At 40.3% G+C, this 21,258-nt stretch overlaps 1 protein-coding gene across 2 annotated transcripts in view; it reads right to left on the reverse strand.

The window, feature by feature from the left end:
* Positions 1–21,258, reverse strand: part of CEMIP2 (cell migration inducing hyaluronidase 2) — an 85,369-nt gene that overhangs the window by 19,097 nt on the left and 45,014 nt on the right. For both annotated transcript variants that reach the window (XM_042965186.1, XM_042965185.1), the window contains exons 11-18: positions 19,601–19,729; positions 16,946–17,034; positions 12,401–12,532; positions 11,134–11,169; positions 10,005–10,160; positions 7,232–7,409; positions 4,620–4,835; positions 486–694 (exon numbers count right to left, since the gene is read on the reverse strand). In XM_042965186.1, the coding sequence (XP_042821120.1) occupies positions 486–694; positions 4,620–4,835; positions 7,232–7,409; positions 10,005–10,160; positions 11,134–11,169; positions 12,401–12,532; positions 16,946–17,034; positions 19,601–19,729 (1,145 nt within the window). The remainder of the gene's footprint in view (positions 1–485; positions 695–4,619; positions 4,836–7,231; positions 7,410–10,004; positions 10,161–11,133; positions 11,170–12,400; positions 12,533–16,945; positions 17,035–19,600; positions 19,730–21,258) is intronic.

Consider the following 21,258-nt stretch of genomic DNA (forward strand, 5'->3'; position numbering starts at 1 on the left):
CTCTCTCTCTCTCTGCCCCTACCCTGTTTGCTCATGCTTTCTCTCTCTCTCTCTCTTGAAACAAATAAATAATCTTTAAAAAAAATAAATAAACACTTAAAAACAAAATCACACGACTCTCTTCTGCCAAGTCTGAACTTGGCCTCAAAAGTCTTTTCATGTTCTTGATTACCAAGTGCTCAGTTGGAATACCATATAAAACTTCTTTCCATCTCAGCTATGGGGCATTAAAGTATTCAGCAGACTATATTATAACCTAATGGCTTTCTGCACACAATACCTTGACCATAGACAATAAGAAATGTTTTTAAAATGACAGGATTCAATTGCTTAATCTCATCAGCATAAAATACATACAGCCTCCACATGAGAAGAACAAAGTACATGAAAACTGGCATTCTTTACTCGCTACAGAAAAGTGATAATTTTTCTCCACTAAATTACAACTTGCTCAGCTACTTGAAGTAACCGTAAGAGAGACATACCTGTTGAAGTTTATGAGGTATAGAAAAGCAGTCCGTGGGGCAGGTCCATTCCAGTGGATGGTATAGCCCTTCTCCAGCATGATCACAGGCTGGTACTGTGGAAAGGTGGCCTTCTGGTTAATGCCTCGGAGCACCATCGGATAGGAGGGATACTCATCTCGTGCGATGGTCATCGTCAGATTCTGAGTGCTCCATGTCTGGACATAAACCTTCAAAAAACAATTAAGAATGAAAGGGAAGGGGGCGCCTGGGTGGCTCAGTCGGTTGAGCAGCCAACTTCGGCTCAGGTCATGATCTCGCGGTCCGTGAGTTCGAGCCCCGCCTCGGGCTCTGTGCTGATGGCTTAGAGCCTGGAGCCTGTTTCGGATTCTGTGTCTCCCTCTCTCTGACCCTCCCCCGTTCATGCTCTGTCTCTCTCTGTCTCAAAAATAAATAAACATTAAAAAAAAAAAAAAAAAGAATGAAAGGGAAGAAGACTCTTAATTACAGAGAACAAACTGGTGATTCCCAGAGGGGGAGGTGGGTGAGGGGATGGGTGAAATAGGTGATGGGGATTAATACACTTATCAGGGCACCTGGGTGGCTCAGTCGGTTGAGCGTCCAACTTCAGTTCATGATCTCGAGGTTCGTGGGTTCAAGCCCTGCGTCAGGCTCCGTGCTGACAGCCCAGAGCCTAGAGCCTGCTTCAGATTTTGTGTCTCCCTCTCTCTCTCTGCCCCTCCCTTCCCTCTCAAAAATAAATAAACACTTAAAAAAAACTTTTTTTAAAGCACACTTACCATGGTGAGCACTGAGTGATACATAGAATTGCTGAATCACTATATTATACACCTGACACTAACACTGTATGTTAAGTCTACTGGAATTAAAACTAAAAGCTTGATACAAACTTTTAAAAAGAATTAAGGAGGAGAGAGCAAAAGCTTAAATAGCTAAACAAACATTTCCAGCACAAAGTCCAGTGTCTCTACTTTCAGAACAGAGGTTCTGTGATCTGAGCCAGACTAAACGAGAAGCCAACTTCATCGTAAGTTATACTTAAAATGAAGCCCCACTTAAACTGAAATGGTAAAACCAGACCAAGCATTCTGCTAGCCAAGATCTTCATCATCTCCTCCGCCACAACGGGCCAGCTTATTCATCAGAATATAAAGCCTTTGCGGCTTACACAGCTTGTCAAAGAAATACCTCAGTCTGAAGAACACACATCCAAAAAAAACCCGTAAATTAACGTGAAACCTGATACCCTCCAGTCAAATCTGAAAGCCTTTTCTCTAAAACAAGAGATGGAAAATTGAAATATCTTAGAGCTTCGGCTTTTCATTTTCCATGACCTACATCAGCCCAAGAAGTCATTTTTCACCCATTCAAAAAAAAAAAAAAAAAAGGCTTTATAAAGCACTTCACAAAAACTGGAAAAATATATTAAACAGAGACAACTTTGAGAATTCTGAATTTATTCCAGTGGTATTTGAGCCCTTGCTCTGCCAAAACAAAACCTTCCCCAAATGCATCCTCTAAAGAACAAACCTCAGAACAATTTCCTAAAGCAAATCAGTATCCTGTAACAGAATTCCCCAGAAGTCTTAAAACACTTGCAGAATACTGTATTTAATCCACAATATTTCTCTGTTTTTCTTCCTGTCATTTCTACAGTTTTGTACATATTGAGCCAGGAAAGCTTAAGTCTTATTTGTGTTTCAACACAATACTCTCCTTTCTGATACCACTTAAAGATTTAAAATAGATGGGAAATATATATTTTGAGATTACTGACTGTCTTCATTTAAATATATATATATTTAGTATGTACTATATATTATAGTTACTACAAATAACATACTTATTTTTTAATTATTATTATTTTAATGTTTATTAATTCTTGAGACAGAGACAGAGTGTGAACAGGGGAGGGGCAGAGAGAGAGGGAGACACAGAATCTGAATCAGGCTCCAGGCTCTGAGCTGTCAGCACAGAGCCCGACGTGGGACTTGAAACCACGGAACTGTGAGATCATGACCTGAGCTGAAGTCGGACGCTTAGCTGACTGAGCCACCCAGGCACCCCATAACATACTTATTTTTAAACACAGGTTTATATTTAACCTGTAGGTTATATATAATACATATTGTTTTTAAAAATGTTTATATTTAACCTGTATTTATTTATAGGTTATATAAATATCATATATATACATGTATATATTATAAAATATAAGTTAAAATAATAAAATATTAAAACTACATAAAAAACAAGTTATATATAACAGGTTATATATAATATATAATGGGAGATAGACAGATAGATCTCCTCCCTTCTTCCAAATCCGGGAAGATATGAGGTAGCACATATTACCTTAATTCTCCTATGTTACCACCTTTTTTCCTGAGCCCCTTTAACCCTTGGGTTAGCAAAAAACAAGCATCCCATTAAAATATATTTACAAATAGCTAAGTAATTGTTATTCTATCTTGAGATCCAGGTGTTCTACCCTTTGCTTAAAGACATAAAGTCTTCTACAAATGTCTGCAGATCTGGGCCCCCAGCCCAAATCCAAAATTCTCAGGAAAAAATTTCTGACCTGTGGTCCTACCATTCCCAGAGCCTCCTAGGAAGTATTAGATGACTTATTTCTTTCTTCATCCTTCAGTAAAAAGTGAATTACTACTCTGCTTTATAAGATAGAAGGATCAGGTTCACATTCTCAAATACGCTTGAAATCCAAAGGGTTGACAGATGCGTTTATAATAATTTTTTATTTCCTTGGTGAGTACACACCACTTTCAGACAGACACATACACACGAAACTTAACTAAAACTATAGCTACAAAAAGGAGCTGAAAGCTTTTTGTTTTAATTCTAAAATTTCTTCTTCTTTTTTTTTTTAAGTAGGCTTCGTGCTCAGTGTGGAGCCCAGTGTGAGACTTGAACTCACAACCCTGAGATCAAGACCTGAGCTGAGTTCAAGAGTTGGATGCTTAAACGACAGAGTCACCAAAGCACCTTGTAATTCTAGAATGTCTATAGCTTCCTAGGTATTGATAGGTTACTTAGTTTTAGCAGGCAATTCTGATTAGGAATAAAATGAAAGGGGGGCACCCGGGTGGCTCAGTTGGTTGAGCTTCCGACTTCAGCTCAGGTCATGATCCCAGGGTTCGTGGGTTCGAGCTCCATGTTGGGCTCTGTGCTGACAGCCTGGAGCCTGCTTCAGATTCTGTGTCTCCCTCTCTCTCTCCGTCCCTCTCCCACTCAGACTCTGTTTCTCTCAAAAAGAAACATTTAAAAAAATTTTTTTTAAAAGAATAAAATGAAAGGAAAAAAGAAATTACATTTTAAACCATGTTTTCTTCTTTACTAGAGTTAATTCTCCATTTTTTCCTTGTCCTTCCCAGGACTTAGGCAAGAATAACATTTTTTTTTTCCATATTGGAATGAGAAATCCCACAACAAAGAAGCTAATACTCCTTTAAAGTAAGTCAGGAGACTCCTTCCCATCTTCATCCCTCTGCCAGATTCCCTAATTTAGTAGAGATAATGACCCTGAGAGCAAAGAATAAATCCCCCTCTCAGGGGGCACAGCTGTCGCATGACAAGGAAACCTGGCCTAAGACTCAGGAAATATGGGTTCTCACGCCAACCATATCCCAACTATATTTAACCAAGGGCGAGTCGTACTATTTCTGTTGGACCCACTTTTCCACCTGTTTAATTAATTTGGAGCAGTGGAACCTTAAATAAAACTGTACGAGTCCATGGGGCACCAAAGTGGCTCAGTCCATCAAGCGTCTGACTCTGATCTCTGTTCAGGTCGTGACCTCACCGTTTGTGAGTTCGAGCTCTATGTCGGGCTCCATGTTAACAGTGCAGAGCCTGCATGGGATTCTCTCTCCCTCTCTCTCTGCCCCTCTCCCGGGCTTGCTCACATACGCTCTTTTTCTCTCTCTCCAAATAAATAAACTTAAAAAAGTTTGTCTGAGTCCATGACTCCTAATGATTTTATTTTTCTTTTTTCCTAAAGGAAGCTCATGCCTTGGAAAGTATCGACCATGCTGAGGAGCAGAGGAGTACTGCTTGTGGAAGTGGTGCTGTTAGGAGCTGGGTAGGAATCAGGCACCAGAGAGCATTCTGGCCTACCTGGGCATAGTTCCCGCTGCAGACCACTGCATTCCATTTGGTAATATTCACGCAGCTTGGGTGGCGGATCAGGTAATTGTCGATTCTTCCCACATACGCATCCTTGTATCCTGTCACAGAGCCGTCGATGTCGTGGAATATGGAGTTCTTATCACCATCCAGCTCACAATCTTCAAACCAGGGGCCAGGCTTCCCAAAGAAGACATTCAGAGAGACCTGCCAGCAGTGAAAGACAAGGACATCACAAAATGAAGGCTTCTGCATTCCTGGCCAGCGTCCCCTGCAAGGATCCAACTGCATATCCCTTACAACTGCTTTGAGGTCAGAGCAGTTCTGAGTCACAGTTCATAGTTGTCAACCACAGCACCCAAAGTTTTCACTTAATTATGACATGGTTCGTTGGGGGCGGGGGGGGTGGTGGTGGTGGAAATTACAAAGCCTTGTGGAGTTCAAGTGGCAAATGTTAAAAATATAGCTGGTGTTTCCCTTTATCTTCCATTTAAAAACTATGACCTGCTCTCCAGACAAAACTAACCTATGGTAAGAGAATCAGAACAGTTGTGGGGAAGGGAAATATGGAGCCATGCATATTTGTTAAAAATTATAAACCTGACACTTAGGATGTGAGCATGTCCCTGTATGCAAATTATACCTCGATTAAATAAAGTCTTATAAATTCTATCTTCTGAGTTAGTTCGTCATTTTATTTCACTCCAAATGCTTTAGTTCTTGTTCATTTGACTCCTTACACCCCCCCCCCCACCAAAAAACATGTACAGTTTCAAATCAAAACACAGGCCAAGTGTTGCCTTGGTATGCTGGGTGACCAATGAACTCACTCAAATCTGCTAGAAAGTGTATGTTACTTTCTCGTCAACATAGACCAAACCCAGCTCAGTAATTTTTATATCAGGTAGAGTTAATTTAAAGCTTTTATTAAACATGTAGTACACAACTGCAAAGCAGGCTGCAGATTACATGTTTTATAGTCTTTAGCTGTTTCTTATTAGTGGTAAATTATTCATACTATTCAAGGGGTGCAGACACACCTTTTTTTTTTTTTTTTTTTTTTTTGACAGAGAGAGCACAAGCAGGGTAGGAGTAGAGAGAGAGGATCCAAAGCAGGCTCTACACTGACAGCAGCAAGGCCGATAGGGGGGCTCAAATTCACCAACCCTGAGATCATGACCTGAGCCAAAGTCAGACACTTAACTGACTGAGTCACCCAGGTGCCCCATCATGCTCAGATGATTTAAAGTCAAACTGAACGTCTAAATGATAAGCAATTCAATGAAAAATCATTGACGTCTGGGACACATGGCTGGCTCTAGGTTCTTAGTCGTACGCTTTTTTTCTCATTTCCCTTGTACATCCTGTTGTTAAACCTAAGAGAAGTTTGGGCATGTTTCCCACTTTTCAGGGAGCACAAATGTGGCAAACCATTCCCTTTACAAGCTGTTCCCAGGGTGTGAGCACCATCAGACCTCCTGGATGATGACCACCGCGTTTGCACGGCAGGGATGTTAGAAGTCGGAACTCCACAACCAACACAACACCTGATGAACTGTTTCTCAGAACGACTGTGTCATCGTCACTGCAGCTCCATGTACGGAGGTCTGTGTGCACAGCAGGTGAACACCCGGCCTCCACACTGGAGAGCTGCTCCAAAGACCGTCCTATTTATTCATGTGGGAAGCTACCTGCTAGTGTCGCCCTCCCTCTTCCCCTGCAGTCATGCGGTCGAAAAGAGAGCCAGCCAACCAAGCTGGCATCCCAATTTGCACCTGTGCCTCTGTTTCCTGCCTCAGCCATTCTGGAAAACCAGATACAGGCTTTGGTAAACTATCTCATGTTCTATTTTAAACTAGGCTACCACAGAGTCAGCCCACGGACGTGAATGAGAGAGGCATGAGCCACTTCCCAGTCGTGGCCGCCTGTGGAAGCGGCGAGCGAGATGGTCTGAGACTCAATCTCCACGTACCAAGGTCATTTTGGAACTGGCAAGATGGTGGAGGGAGAGGTACGTAACCTTACTGTCCTGTGTACTAACGGTACAGGGGTCACCGATGAAACTACTAAGAAAACAAACGATTCCTGTGGGCCACTGTACTGTAAACAATGATTTCTCAGTCTTCTTTGCAGTCTTCGTAAAAACCTTCCGACAGTTTTTATCCATATTTGCTTTATACCACCCCAGGACTCCTCTTCTTCCCCATCCTTTTATCCTGTTTCCCCAAAAGAATAAGCCCCAGACAAGTAGAATACCAGGCAGAACTCAAATCACTTCATAGATTATCACAATGAACTTCCCCAAATCCTCTGGTTCCTATGAAACTCTACCATCCTCAGTCCCGCGCTATCATTTTAAGACACTGTCCCTTTCGAGATATCACTTGAATGTCAAAAATACCCCTGGTCACATGGGATCTCTGTTCTCACCTTGAACTCAACGGGACAGCGTGCATGGAATGAGGAGTCTCTTTTGCATGTATTTCTCCTCCCAGCTGTAAAGACTCGTACAAACACTTGGTTCGTGTGTTTGTCTCTGGGGATGCGCTACCCCTCTTGCTCCTGTCGTGGTCACCACATAGGTACCGTAAGAACATACTTACGTGTGGACCAAACTTCACGAGGGAGATGTTATTCCTGGGAGTTATCTGCCAGGGATTCTTCACAAGGAAGCCGATAGCACTGGTGTACCTATCTGGAGTTGGCACATATTTTTTGAAAGTGCACCTGGTTAGATGAATGGGCCCGTCATAAATCTGAAAGCCTCTAATTGGGAACGTCCTGTTGAAATACAAGATTGTGTTTAATGTGCATGGGCCCATCCCTGCACCGGCACGTCACTTACAAGTTTGTTTTATAAACACTGTTGAATATCTCATACACGCTAAGCACAATTCTAGGATACAGCGGTACCATGACAAAATCCCCGAGCAAAACGGTGGAAAAGGCAAACAGAAAAACAAGGATAATTTCAGGCAGTGAGTGTTGTGCAGGCAGAGACACGGTAACACAATAGGTTGGGTAGAAGAGAGACGCTGTTTTGGACAGAACGGAGGCCTCTCTGAAGAGGTGATTTTTGCTTCCTTGAATCAACTCAGTCAAGACCTTTTGTTTGGGAACTCCTATACTTCGGTTTTGGTTCCAAAATCTCTGGCAGGAGAATAAAAGACCAATCTGTGCTTTCACAGAGAGAACCTCCTTTCAAGCCACTAAATGATAGTAATAAGATGAAATGATACACTTAAAAGCATAAAAGTGTAAATCCTCAAGGCTTACTATGTCAAAGGGGTTGGCTGGATTGAGAAATTTGGTTTATTCATTTTCCTCCTTTCTGTTCAAACACAAACTCCTTAACCTACTAATCATATATCATTAATTATAATTAAGGTACAAAACCCATAATATTCTGGATCCCTTAGGTTTCTCCCCCTGTTAAATTCTTTAACGGCACTGCAGAGGATTCCTACAGCAACATCAGTTTACAACTTGGCAGTGTTTTACAGTAAAAACATACATGCCAGCAAGAAAATGAAGTAGCCTGCTTAAAAATCTATGCACCTTGATGAACGTCTAAGGATATATCCCAAAATGGCTCTCTCTCATAGAAAAAGTTGTAAAGAGACAGTAAAATAAACACTGGATCCACTGACCAAGGAGGACTCTTTGTTTTAGAAAATCTTCCTTCATGAAGAAGCGATAAGAATTTTGAAACAAATCTGAAGGCCACATCGAATCAAAATTTTGTACACCTGAAACTAACATAATATTGTATGTCAACTATACTTCAATTAAAAAAGAAAAATGGAGGGGGTGGCACCTGGGTGGCTCAGTCGATTGAGCGTCCAACTCTTGATTTTGGCTTCGCTCATGATCTCACAGTTGTGAGATCGAGTTCCATGGCGGGCTCCACGCTGGTGGTAGGGCCTGCTTAAGATTCTCTCTGCCCCTCTCCTTCCTTTGCCCCCTCCCCCACTCATGAGTGTGCACTCTCTCTCAAAAAAGAAAAAGAAAAAAGAAAAAGAGAGAGAGAGAAAAAAGAAAAAGAAAAACACTAGAGGCCAATGTCAAGTGAAAAGAATGGAACTGGGCACCATCATACTGTAGCCAAACGCTAGCCGATATACAGCTATTTTTCGTTACACATTAGAAGAGACAGCTACAGCCCAATCTTGACAGGCACATCACAGCGATGAAGGCAGACTAACAGGGTTTGAATCCCACCTCAGCTACTTTTAGTAAGCTCCTCATTTATAAAGCAGGATAATGACAGTACCTACCTCACTGGGCTTTGCGAGGATTAAGTGAAGAATAAAGTATTTAGAACGGGGCCTGACACATGGCAAGCACTTAATAAACGTTAGCTATTAAAAATCCACGAAGTTTCTTCCCTCATGGCTTCCACAGTCTGACTAACAGGAGGGCTACACAGAGCGTAGCTTATAAGGGCATTCAGGATTTCCCAACAACAAGCAAAGGGGGAGTGGAACCAAGCTCACTCTTTGCCAGAGGCTAGTAAAAGCCCTTTTGCCAACACTCACCTCGCTGCCCCTCAAAGTGAGCGGTCTGTGTGGCCCATCCCCCTGACCCATCCTAGCCCAATGCCTACAGTGTATAACTTTAAGGGAACTGATGCTTGAATTCTGGCAGCGGGTCCAACATAAGACCTTCAGAACATGAGTTGTTCTTTGTTTTTCTCACAAGTAAAATGAGGACAATTCCAAACTGGGTCTCAGAACCGAGGTATGGGTTAATTACTTACTAGTTCCCTAAAAGCTCTAAAGTATCTTTCTGGTGCTAAGTACTATTTTAATGACTCTGTGATTATTTTGACAGAAAACATGCCAAAAGTCTGCTCTGTACAGCTGAAACACTGGTAATTACACAGCCGTGGTTCAGTTTTGAGTCAGCTTTGGCATCTATCAACTCTTATTTTCTAGGACTTTTTTCAATAAGTTATTTCCTTTTTCCAGTGGCTATTTCTGCAAACCCACCTCACAAATTGAGGCAAGAGTGACCTAACGTCATAGTTTACAGTTTGGCCACTTTCTGTGGCTCAAGAAAGAAGAAAACAAAAAAGTCAGCAGCTTATATAAGGCCTTAAGCAAGAAATGAAAAACAAGATAGTTTCCTTCGTTAATTAATAATGAAATCTAAAGTGCTTGATAGTTAATGCTCCAAAATTCCAGAGTCTACCCAGCTGTAATAGTAATGATATAATAATAATAATCATAATAATAGTAATAATAATAAGATAAGGTGGGGAAAACCATCACAGAGGGAACCAATGCACCCAGGATTATTGCAGAAACTTCCGATAAGGGTTAGGTTTTCATTTATTGTTCAAATTTAACAGTCTACTGCTAAAGCAATGCTTACCTGTTCCTAGGTAGGGTCCGAGGCTTCTGGTCTATTCCTCCAGTGCCTACATATTTGTTCTGACCACCCTGAAAGCCATAATTCCTGCTCTCCCCAACAAAGAGAGATTCGGATACCTCCTGGCTGGAACCTTCATCACTGGGGAAGCTTCCATCACTGTTAAAATGAGAATAACCGTTACCTCCCACCTCCAGGAAATTTAAATTGGCCCTCAAATCCAGATACGCCATAACTTAAAAGCTAAAAATTTGCAAAACAGATAGGAGCTTTTTCTAATGCATATTATCAAGTCATCAAAAAGTCCTTCTAAGCTGTGAACATACCTCGTATAAATTAATACATGGTTCGCACATGAAACAGGTGACATTTCATTTAACAGCAACAATTGATTATTTTAGTCTGCAACAACCGTATTGTACATGGGGGATGAACTTGCCCTGAGTTTAACACTTAGATGACAGTCATATTTAAGACAGTACCCAAATAACTCTTGTCTGGAGAAAAATATGTAACATTAAAAGTTCGGTTCTTAAAGATCACTGCAAAATTAGACCAGGTTCTAAGAAAGAAAATATTTAAATATTTTTTTAATGTTTATTTATGTTTGAGAGGAGGTGGGGTGGGGAGATACAGAATCTCAAGCAGGCTCCAGGCTCTGAGCTGTCAGTGCAGAGCCCGATGCGGGGCTCAAACTCACCGGCTGTGAGATCATGACTGAGCTGAAGTCGGACACTTAACTTAACCGACTGAGCCACCCAGGTGCCCCTAAGAAAGAAGATATTTAATATGCTCCCAACTTTTCTTCCCTTCCTCTCAAGTGTTTTCTCCTAAGCAAAAAAATATGACAGGCCAATCCTTCTACAGAATTCCAGCTATATTAACCTATGACTTTGGTGCGAATTCAATTAATTAAGAAAAATGTATTTTGGCCCTCTAGTGGTATCAGGAAGTGGGTGCTGTTTTGTTTTTTCAACTGCCAACGTAATGATAGAACAATCCATGTGTGATCAAACCCACCCCTCCCCCGAAACACACACACACACACACACACACACACACACAAAACCAGGGCCGTTTTACCTTACAGCTTTGAAATAATCAGATAAGTATTTTAAAAACAATTACAAACCTGGCAAAGGTCAGTCCTATTCCATTATCTGCAAATCTATGAGAAAAGAGAATAAAAGAACATTTAATTTATCACCTCATGTAAGAGATAATTTCTCTCAATATTTAATTTTTGGGAAAATCCAGGAGGTTCCAATAATGTTTACTCCCCAAGACCACAAGAAAATGTTTCACTTCCCAATAACTTAAAGCACACACTCCACAGTGAAGGTAGCGTTGCTGATTACCGGCCACATGACCTTGGGTAAGGCATTCGCCTTGACTCTCTCTCAGTTTTCTCACCTAGAAGTTGAACCGAGAACATAACCTTCCTCAATGGATACTTGAGGGCATTGAACATACTAATTAATGCCAACCCTTTAGGACAGTGCCTGTACACAGTAACCAGCACACAAGTGTGAGCTATATTATTTTTATGACTATTTTTGAAAACAATTAGGTCATGGGATTCTCTTCCAATTTTTCAACATTAATACCCAAGCTATTTCTACAGATTTAATACAAAACTAATTTTTTGCATGATGAAAGTCAGAGGTGACAGTAAAATGCCAAGAAGCTAATGTCAGTGCCAGTCGGAAAAAAAACATGTTTTTCTAGACTCTTGAACACCAAATCTTAGCTCAACATACATCAGACTTCTAAAATTATGCAAACGGGAAAAAATTAAGATGCTTACTGCCTCAAGTCGTATTAAGCCATAAGTCAACAGACTTAGTAAGGTGGAATTCACGACTTGTATTTGTAATGGCAGTGGGAGAGCAACAGAAAAACTTCTGAGTTTCCAAAAGGAAGGGAAAAAAATCCAGGTAGTTTCAAAATCTTTATTTAGCTCTCTGACATAGACGATACTTGTTATATAAAGTTAAATCCGCAACTCCTGTTCAATCTCATCAAAAAACTCTCGTGTCACCAGATGAGTTCAATTCCAATAAAAGCAACAGAAAGAATGATTCCAAACATTTGCTGCCTATGAGCGCGAGCAAACACTTCCTCAGAGCTCACCCCGTCTGTTAGTAATAATAGTAATATGATTCCAGGGGTGCCCGCTGGCTCAGGTAGGAGAGCGGGTGACTCTTGATCTCGGGGTCGTGAGGTCCAGCCCCACATTGAGTGTAGAGATTACTAAACATAAATAAATTTTAAAAAATAATAATAATATAATTCCAGAAACTATCACTGTATTTTCAGCACACTGGGTTGTTTAAAATTGCCTTAAAAAAATAAACACATAGGTGCCATCAGATAATGACTTTGTAGAGAATACCTACGCTGAATTCTGAACGATAATGTCTCCCCCTCTGACCCAAGCTCCATTGTCATTATTTTTAAAAGAAATGAGCCTGTCAATTAAAGCAGCAACACGTGGCTTTTCAGGGTCCGCATCCTGATGAGGCCTAAACCTTGGAGTTTAAAAAAAAAAAAGAAGAAAAAGGACTTTTTAAACAAGCATTGGAAATCATTTATTTTACAATTGTAAGCTTAAGTGTCAGAAGGCAGGATTTACATATGACAAAGACAAACAAAATCTTAATGCACAATTTACAACTTAATTATTTGTATTTCAGATACTGAAAAAAAATTACATTTATTTATAAAAGTTTCCCAAGAACTGCTTTCATATTTTCTTATTGTTTTAAAGCAACTTACATTATAGAAGAGGACACTACAGAACATTCTAAGCACTAAAACCATTTCAAAACAAATAAATAAACAAAAACCTCAGACTAGGAAATCTGGTATGTTTTCACAAATTCTTAACTACATGGCACTAATATAAACACACTGAATAAATTCATCAGGTATTTTAACATACATATATGCAAACTAGAGTGTTATTTGAGTTGTGTGCTAGTGAGATGTTTTAGATACGGAGATAAAACTAGTTCAATATTTAAAATGCCTAAATTTAAAACAGAGTGTATTTAATTAACTTGTTAATTACAAAGACTGAATTTTACTTCTTCTTTCTCTTCCTTCTACAACACTTACAAGGACCTTAATGAAAAGGTCAAAAAAATTGGTGTCAAACCACTATATAAATCAAATAAATAATTCTATAAAGCCACCTGGTTTTTAAATGTTTGTTTATTGAAAGAGAGAGAGAGAGAGAGAGAGAGAGAGAGAGAGAGAGAATCCTAAGCAGACTCCATGCTGTCAGCACAGAGGCCAACAAGGGGCTCAAACTCATGAACCATGAGATCATGACCTAAGCCGAAATCAAGAGTAGGACACTCAACTGACGGAGCCACCCAAGCGTCCCAAGGCCACCTATTTTTTAAAAAAGATCATTTCTATCTTAATTTTTACAAAGCTGGGGGGTGGGGATGGGGGAGAAACAACTAGATAATTTTCCAAAAACCAATTCAGCAGGCTGAGATTTTCAAACCATGCAGTCAGGAAATACCATTTGTACAAATGCCATTACCATAGTTGCTGGCACGGTAGATGCTATCATGGGAGAAGACGACATGCACAGAAAACAGCAAGTGAGAAGGTCCTTAGGCATGAGTGAGCTTGGCCAAGGAACAAACAAATTGGCTGGAGAGTAAGAAGCATGGGGCAGAGGACAGAGAAGTGAGCATACGCCAGGCAATGTGAGGGCCTAGCGAGAGCAGGACACAAGGCAGGTGATGGTCAAAGAGTACAAAGTTTTAGTTATACAATATAAATAAATTCTAGAGGTCTATCATACAGCACAGTGCCTTAGCTAATAATACTCTATTGTGCACTTAAAATTTGCTAAGCCAATAGATCTTAGGGTAAATGTTCGTACCACAAAAACATAAAAAATATTCTTAAATTTTTTTAATGATAACAATAAAGGAAGGTGAGAAAACTTTGGGAGATGATGGCTATGTATATGACCTTGATGGTGGTGATGGTTTCGTGGGTGTATACCTATCCCCAGACTCCCTGAGATGTATACATTAAATAGACACAGGTTTTTAGACGGTAGTCATACCTCAATAAAGCAGGTGGAGAGAGAGAGAGAGAGAGAGAGAGAGAGGGAGGGAGAGGGAGGGAGAGAGAGGGAGAGAGAGGGAGAGAGAGGGAGGGAGACGGACAGTCTTCTGAAACATGGAATCAAGGAAGTGATACAACTGATTTCACTTTTTTCTTATAAACTGGTACTCACTGCTACTTGGTGAAAGGACTGTAGAGAATGGACCATAGGAGACCAGTCTGGAAGCTTTATACCTGTCCTTAGATTGTGTGCATGACCCCTTACACTAAAGAGCTCTGACCTAATAGGTGAAATGTCTGACTCTGGGCCATCACCCACTCTCTGGTAATTGCGGTTGCTGCCAAACAGCTTTGCAGTCATTCCGCAGTATCAAGCAGATGGAAGAGTTCTGGAAAGAAGACTACACAATGTTCTACAAGAAAGTTAAAAAAAGAAAAAAAAGGATCCTAAAGTAACACTGATTCTCTGCTGTAGCCATCTCACCTTTTCTGAAATTCCAATCCATATACATCAATTGTTGACTGCTTGCTTGGATACCCTTTATTTCTAACCTCTTTCCCACTTGATCTGTAGGCGATAGCTAACTTTCCCAATTTTTCACCATCCTCATTCACGAGCTTTCAGCACACTTTCCAACCTCCCTTAATTGGCCTTGGCCTTAAATACTACCTGGTTTCTGTGCTCTTTCATTCCCTTAGACGAAACGTCCCAATCTGACACCAAGAGCTTTCTTGGGTTACAATTTCCCTTCTTTGGATGCCTATAATTTCACATCTTGAAGACACACGAAAAGGCTCATCTGATTAACTGTTGAGTCAACTTTCCCTTTGTTGTACAGACTAAATATCTTCTGGATCCCATGAGCCTTATGTTTAATTCATGGGCTGGTTTATTACTCATTGTGTTAGTTGTTTTATCATTCTTACTCATGTCTGGACTGTACGAATGTACGTGGGCATATTCTACACACGAGTTTATACAAAATTAAATATATACACCAACTGCCAAATGTCTTATTCATCTTCCATAATCAGTTCTTTCCAGTAACAACTTCTAAATGGAGTCTAATTCTCACTATGTATGCATTTATAAACTGGTAAGACAAATAATGAAGAGCAGAGGAAAAATTACCATTATCATAATATACACACATACCCAGTAAAGAACTTCTCAGGCCATTATGGATAAATTGTTTTACTGTCAAGCCTGATTAAAGCACCAACGAATTTCTGAAATATATTTTCTCATTCATCCATTCATACACACACACAATTTTTTAAGGCAGGGAAGAGAAAATCAATTGTGTTGTGTTTAAGCATTTTTCTGTTAATACTAAGCAAAGTACACATTACTAGTTCTACCAGTTAAAATAAACTCTTAAAAAGCAGCCGTGTCCTGTCAGCAAAGATTTCTTTGTTTTGCAAGTTAATATCCTCTTCTTGGTTCATAGTCCACTGTCATCTCTATGCTTCTTTTTCTTTTAAAGTTTATCTCCTATCTTCCCATTTCATATCTTGCTTAGCTATTAGGTGTCCAGTAACTTGTGTTTTATTTAAATAACGTCCAGAGTTTCCTGGCTTCTCAAACGTCATCTGATCATTGCTTTAAAATATTTCAGGCTCAACTTGACCTTTAAGTAGTCCTGATGAGTAATTTTACTAACTGTACTTTCTCCAGTTTTCTCCTGGCCTCGTGCCTTATTACTGTGTCGCAAAGATCTTGCCTCACACTTAAGTGGACTTACCAACCTACAGTGAGGATCCTATCTTATTCCCTTGTGAACAGTAGGGCCTGGTGTCTTTTTCTTAAATATCTATCAAAAGAGCCTATTAAACCTAGCACCCTTTAGAAACTATAAGTTGGTGGGGCGCCTGGGTGGACCAGTCTGCTAAGTGTCCAACTTTAGCTCAGGTCATGATCTTGCAGTCTGTGAGTTTGAGCCCTGTGTCATTCTCTGTGCTGACAGCTCAGAGCCTGGAGCCTGCTTCAGATTCCGTCTGTCTGTCTGTCTGTCTGTCTCTCTCTCTGCCCCTTCCCCGCTTGCACTCTTTCTCAAAAATAAACAAACATTAAATTAAAATAATAATAATAATAATAATAATAATGAAACTAAGTTGGTCAATCAACTTGAAGTATAGGAAAAAAACACGTACGCAGTTTCTGCTGAATAGGACTTTAAGTTGCCATCTTTTCCAGAAACTTTTATTTCCATTGGAGACATGTTATTTATTTTGGCTCTCATAGAGCACATAGAAGAACTCTGTTGAAATGTTCTCCGTATCCCAACCACATTTTGCGGTTACAAAGGGGGGCAACATAGAGCCCAGAGACGATGGGACTCTGAGACTACAAACAACTGAACCAAACTAGCTTGCTCATCAAGTTCAAGACCTTTCTCTGTGAAATACATTTCAATGCAATGTTCCATTTTGACCACTAACAATAAATTCGATAGGCCTTGGTTTTCAGGAATTACACCAAAATGTCTTAGCTTGTTTTTCAATGAATCATGTTCTATGTTAGGCCAAATGTAGACCCTGTTTTCAACACCTCTCTCTCCTTTTTCTTTCTCTTTCTGAATATCTCTCTAACATCAATTTACAATGGTGAAAAAAGGGGAAAGTATCAACTTCTCTGGCATCTCAATAATATTTTAAAACAAACAAACCAGCCACAGGACCTAGAACAGCAGGGGGAGAAAAAAAAAGTTTCCCCAAAGCCTTCCTACAAGCTTTGAAAACTTTAGTTTAAATGTGTTACTGGAGAACAGAGCACAATGACTTACAACTCAGGAAGTTTTGTTTTGGCAAGATAGGGCCAGAATGTGATGTAAGAGGATGGACCCTACCTTGCGCTGTTATCCAAACAGAGGTATTCTCTTGGGTCGGCCGCACTAGCATTGGTTGTTTTGACACCTTTGTCGATAAATAAGCCAGCCTGGAAAATATAATAAGGGACTGAAGTGAACATGAGTCCTAAGTTATATCTATATACTTCTCATGACTCATGAAAATTACTTGTAGCTTATCACATCCACCAAAGAGAAGGGAGAGGAGCGAAGAGCAAGGCAAAGGTTTTATGAAAACAACTACCTTTCTGGATATTTTTATAATTTTATGTATTCAGTCATTCAACAAATATTTACTTGGTGCCTACCTTGTGGGAGGCACCAAGCGTGATGCATTAACAAGGAAACCGTGGTCTTTGCTGCTGTTGGCATATCCAGTAGCAGGAAGACACGCAATTAAAGAAACAATTACCATCCTGTGTGATAAGCAGTGATGAAGTGAGTAGATGATGCTTTAGCAGCATGTAAGAAGAGGCACCAAATGAGACCTTCCTCATAGATGGGAGACAGAGGATTCAGGGAAGGTCTCCTCAAAGCAGTGACCTCCTAAAGCTGAACGATGAGGGACGGGGAGGACCGAACCACACAAAAGAATGGGTTGGGATGAAGGGTGGCGGGGCATGGGTGGGAAGCAGCTGAAAAACCCGGAGCAAAGTACTCAAGGAAACCGTTGGTACAAAAAGTCTGGAAATGAGGGAGAGCGGGGCACATCTGAGAAGAGACTTAGATGGATGAACAGGAAATGTATGGAGGAGGGGAAAGCAAGGAAGAAAGCTGAAGAGAAACAAATGGTGGACAACATAGAGTCAATGTGCTGGAGTCCATTTAACGAGACTTTTAATAAAGGCAATGTAATTAACCGCACGTTAAGAATGAATGCTCTACCCACAGGATGGATAATGGATCAGAAAGGGAAAGGGGCAAAAAGAGAGATGAGAGATAAGAGATAAGGTAGGACATGACCCTGGTAATCCAGAAGAAAAACAAAGATGACAGAGACTTGGGCAGTAGTAATGGGGGAAAATGGATACGGCGAGAATTCTTTATGAGGTAGATACTGCTTAGCAATGAACAAAACGTCTAAGGGTGAGGGAGAGGGAGCGATAAAGGTTCATATCTTTCTGTCTGGGCAATCAGGTGGCCGGTGGTTTCATTCAGTGAGACAGAGATATGGGAATGGGTCTAGGGATACACATAAGGATTTTAGTTTTGAGCACATTTTAGTGATGTGTCCCTGAGACAGCCAAATGTCAGCTGGAAATCAGACATGACTGACCTGTGCCAGATGCAGATTCGGGTGTCATGAGCAACCAAAGCAAAAAGGTCAGTGTTGGTATATTTACAGCTTATCCAAAGATGACAGGTTACTGTCTGAGGACCCCAAGGGTTCTGTTTCCCTGGGCTGTAAAGTATCATTCTGGGCAGTCAGTCCCAAATTAAACAATTTAAAACCTAATCATCCGCTCATTATTTAGATATGATATTCTTCTAATCAATAGAATAGATTACTACATGTACTTCTGGTATATGACATTAAAAGTTAATTAGAATAGGATGTTTTTTTATATCACTACCATTAGAAAATTTTGAGGATTTCCACTTTGAAATGGTACTCTCAATAATTACTGGGCTCAATCAACTACTCGGCTTCTGACCAAGGTTTTTTGCTCTCTCAAGTGTTTAAGTGACGCTAAGTTCTTTAAATTATAGCACACTTAGGTCTTTACAGGATCCTCTCAGCATCGTAAATGGGAAGTATTTGTTGAACTTTGACGTGGATCACATCAGGGTAAAGAATCTGGGCACTATATTACATAGTGAAAATACCCAAGTGCCTTGTAAGCACAACATGAGGCAAATACATTTATCACTTGAGGGTGGGAATAAATACTAAATATCATGAAAACCGGTGTTCTTAAATGCTTTTGCTTTAGTTGATCTGTATCATTTTAAATTGGGCCAAATATCATAAACAGTATTTTACCACATAATTCATATGAAATGCCCAATAGGACATTCTACCAGCACTGTGAACTGAGAGAAGAAAGGAAGTATGCTTCTTAACCCACAGAAGCATATCATCTAATGTGTACATCCCTAATAGGTACTAACGATTGGAAAGAAGGTGAGAGGGAAAGAGGGAGGGAAGGAGTGAAGAGGGGAAGGTAGGAGTGAGGGAAGGGACAAGGACACAGGGATCAAGTCCATCATTGTAATTACTCAGATTGTATGCACATGCATGTGTTGGTATATATGCCTGGGTGTGTATAAATGGGATCCGGTATGTAACCCTGAATGTGTCTGCTTTCCTTTTTAAGAATTTTTCTTTAATGTTTATTTTTGAGACAGCGAGGGTGAAAGGGGGAGGAACAGAGAGGGAGACAGAGAATCTGAAGCAGGCTCTGCTGCACTGCCAGTGCAAAGCCAGACGTGGGGCTTGAACCCAGCAACCACAAGATCATGACCTGAGCTAAAGTCAGACACTCAACTGACTGAGCCACCCAGGCGCCCCTGTGTCTGCTTTTTTAATCACAAATTACTTTTTGTGATGACAGGTTTTACCTAAAACTGACATTTCTCACTTGTATTTCTCAGCATTCCATCCTTCACCCTGTAAATCACATGAACTGATCTTGTTAAGGCCTAGGAACCTACCTTGAAACTTGAATGGACCCTGTTGTTATAAAATATACCCAACGGAGTGAGTTCTGGTTTTGCTAAGAGCTGCAATCCACTGGATTCTCCAGTAGGTTCCTTGTGGAATAAATACCATATTCCAGCATCCTGTAATTAAAAGGGTGAGATCATTAAAAGCCTTATTTTATAAAGCCACCCTATGAAATGGCTTCAATAGACTAAGTGCTTCAGAAACAAAAATGGATCTTTTTTAAAAAAATTTTCTTGAGTTTATTTATTTATTTTGAGAGTGACAGAGACAGAGGCAGCGTGAGCAGGGGAAGGCAGAAAGAGAAAGAGAGAGAGAGAGAGAGAGAGAGAGAGAATCCCAAGCAGGCTCCACACTGTCAGTGCAGAGCCTGACATGGGGCTCAAACCCACAAAACCATGAGATCATGACCTGAGCCAAAACCAAAAGTTAGACACTTAACTGACTGAGCCACCCAGGCGCCCCAAAAATGAGACTTTTTAACACTAATTTTTCATTGTCTCAGGCTCAGAATGGACTATAAAAACTTGTGCACTCACCTAGCACTTTCAGAGCCATTATAATCATGTTTTTAAAAAACAAATTTACTTCTGCTTGCAGTGTTCGATAGAAATAACTGGCTGAGGCCAAAACTCATTTTCAAAACATAACTCTCCCATCGTTATCTACTTTAATAAGTTATGCAGAGTTAGAACCAAACAAGGCTGCCTGCCTTCCATGTGACCAGGACAGCACGGCCTTTTAGCAATATGAGGGTTTTTCTGTTTACCTCCAAACCTGATCAATAGATGAGTCATATTCATTAAACAACTATCCGCCAACACGCAGAGCTCACTGACTTCTTTCAAACAACTCCAATGCCCTTCCTGTCCCGAGGCAAATTTTTGCCAAAGGAAAAAAAAAACCACCACACGCATGAATCAGGATGCTGTCTCAGTCTGGATCCTGTCTGTTCAATTTCAGTATTCCTGACCTCAACAGGAGCAGCAGAACAGTTTAAACATCTTTGATACTCAAAATAAGCTATAAAAGTCAAAATGAAATGATCTTAATCTCCATGGCCATTTTTTTTATTTTACATTAAAAAATTTTTTTAAGATTTATTTTTGAGAGACAGAGAATATGAGCAGGGGAGGGGCAGAGAGAGAGGGAGGGAGACACAGAATCTGAAGCCGGCTCCAGGCTCTGAGCTGTCAGCACAGAGCCCGAGGAAAGGCTCAAATTCAGGGAACTGTGAGATCATGACCTGAGCCTAAGTCGGAAGCTTAACTGACTGAGCCACCCAGGTGCTTTTATTTTACATTTTAATTAAAAACCAGCCCAATGCTAAAAACAGCTTCACGTAGAAGAATGTGGATTGAATGGGATGTTCCAACGTAAACATACAGTTCCAAAGTATGCTACAGATTCAAATTCGGCAAATATTTGTTTAGAGCCCACTGTGTGCCAGGTGTACAGTAAGACTATTCTCAAAGAATTCAGAGTGTAAGTGGAAAGAGAGAACAAAAATATACATACTAGGTACTACATTACAATTAATTACAAAGCTCTGCAGGAGCACAGAGAGATGCACTGTGGAAAGCATATATACCTACACACAAAAATGAAGGTAACATTTAACATTTTTCCACGATAGAGGAACTACCCT

The sequence above is a fragment of the Panthera tigris genome, chromosome D4 (genome assembly GCF_018350195.1).
Source record: "Panthera tigris isolate Pti1 chromosome D4, P.tigris_Pti1_mat1.1, whole genome shotgun sequence".
In the NCBI taxonomy this organism is placed as follows: domain Eukaryota; kingdom Metazoa; phylum Chordata; class Mammalia; order Carnivora; family Felidae; genus Panthera; species Panthera tigris.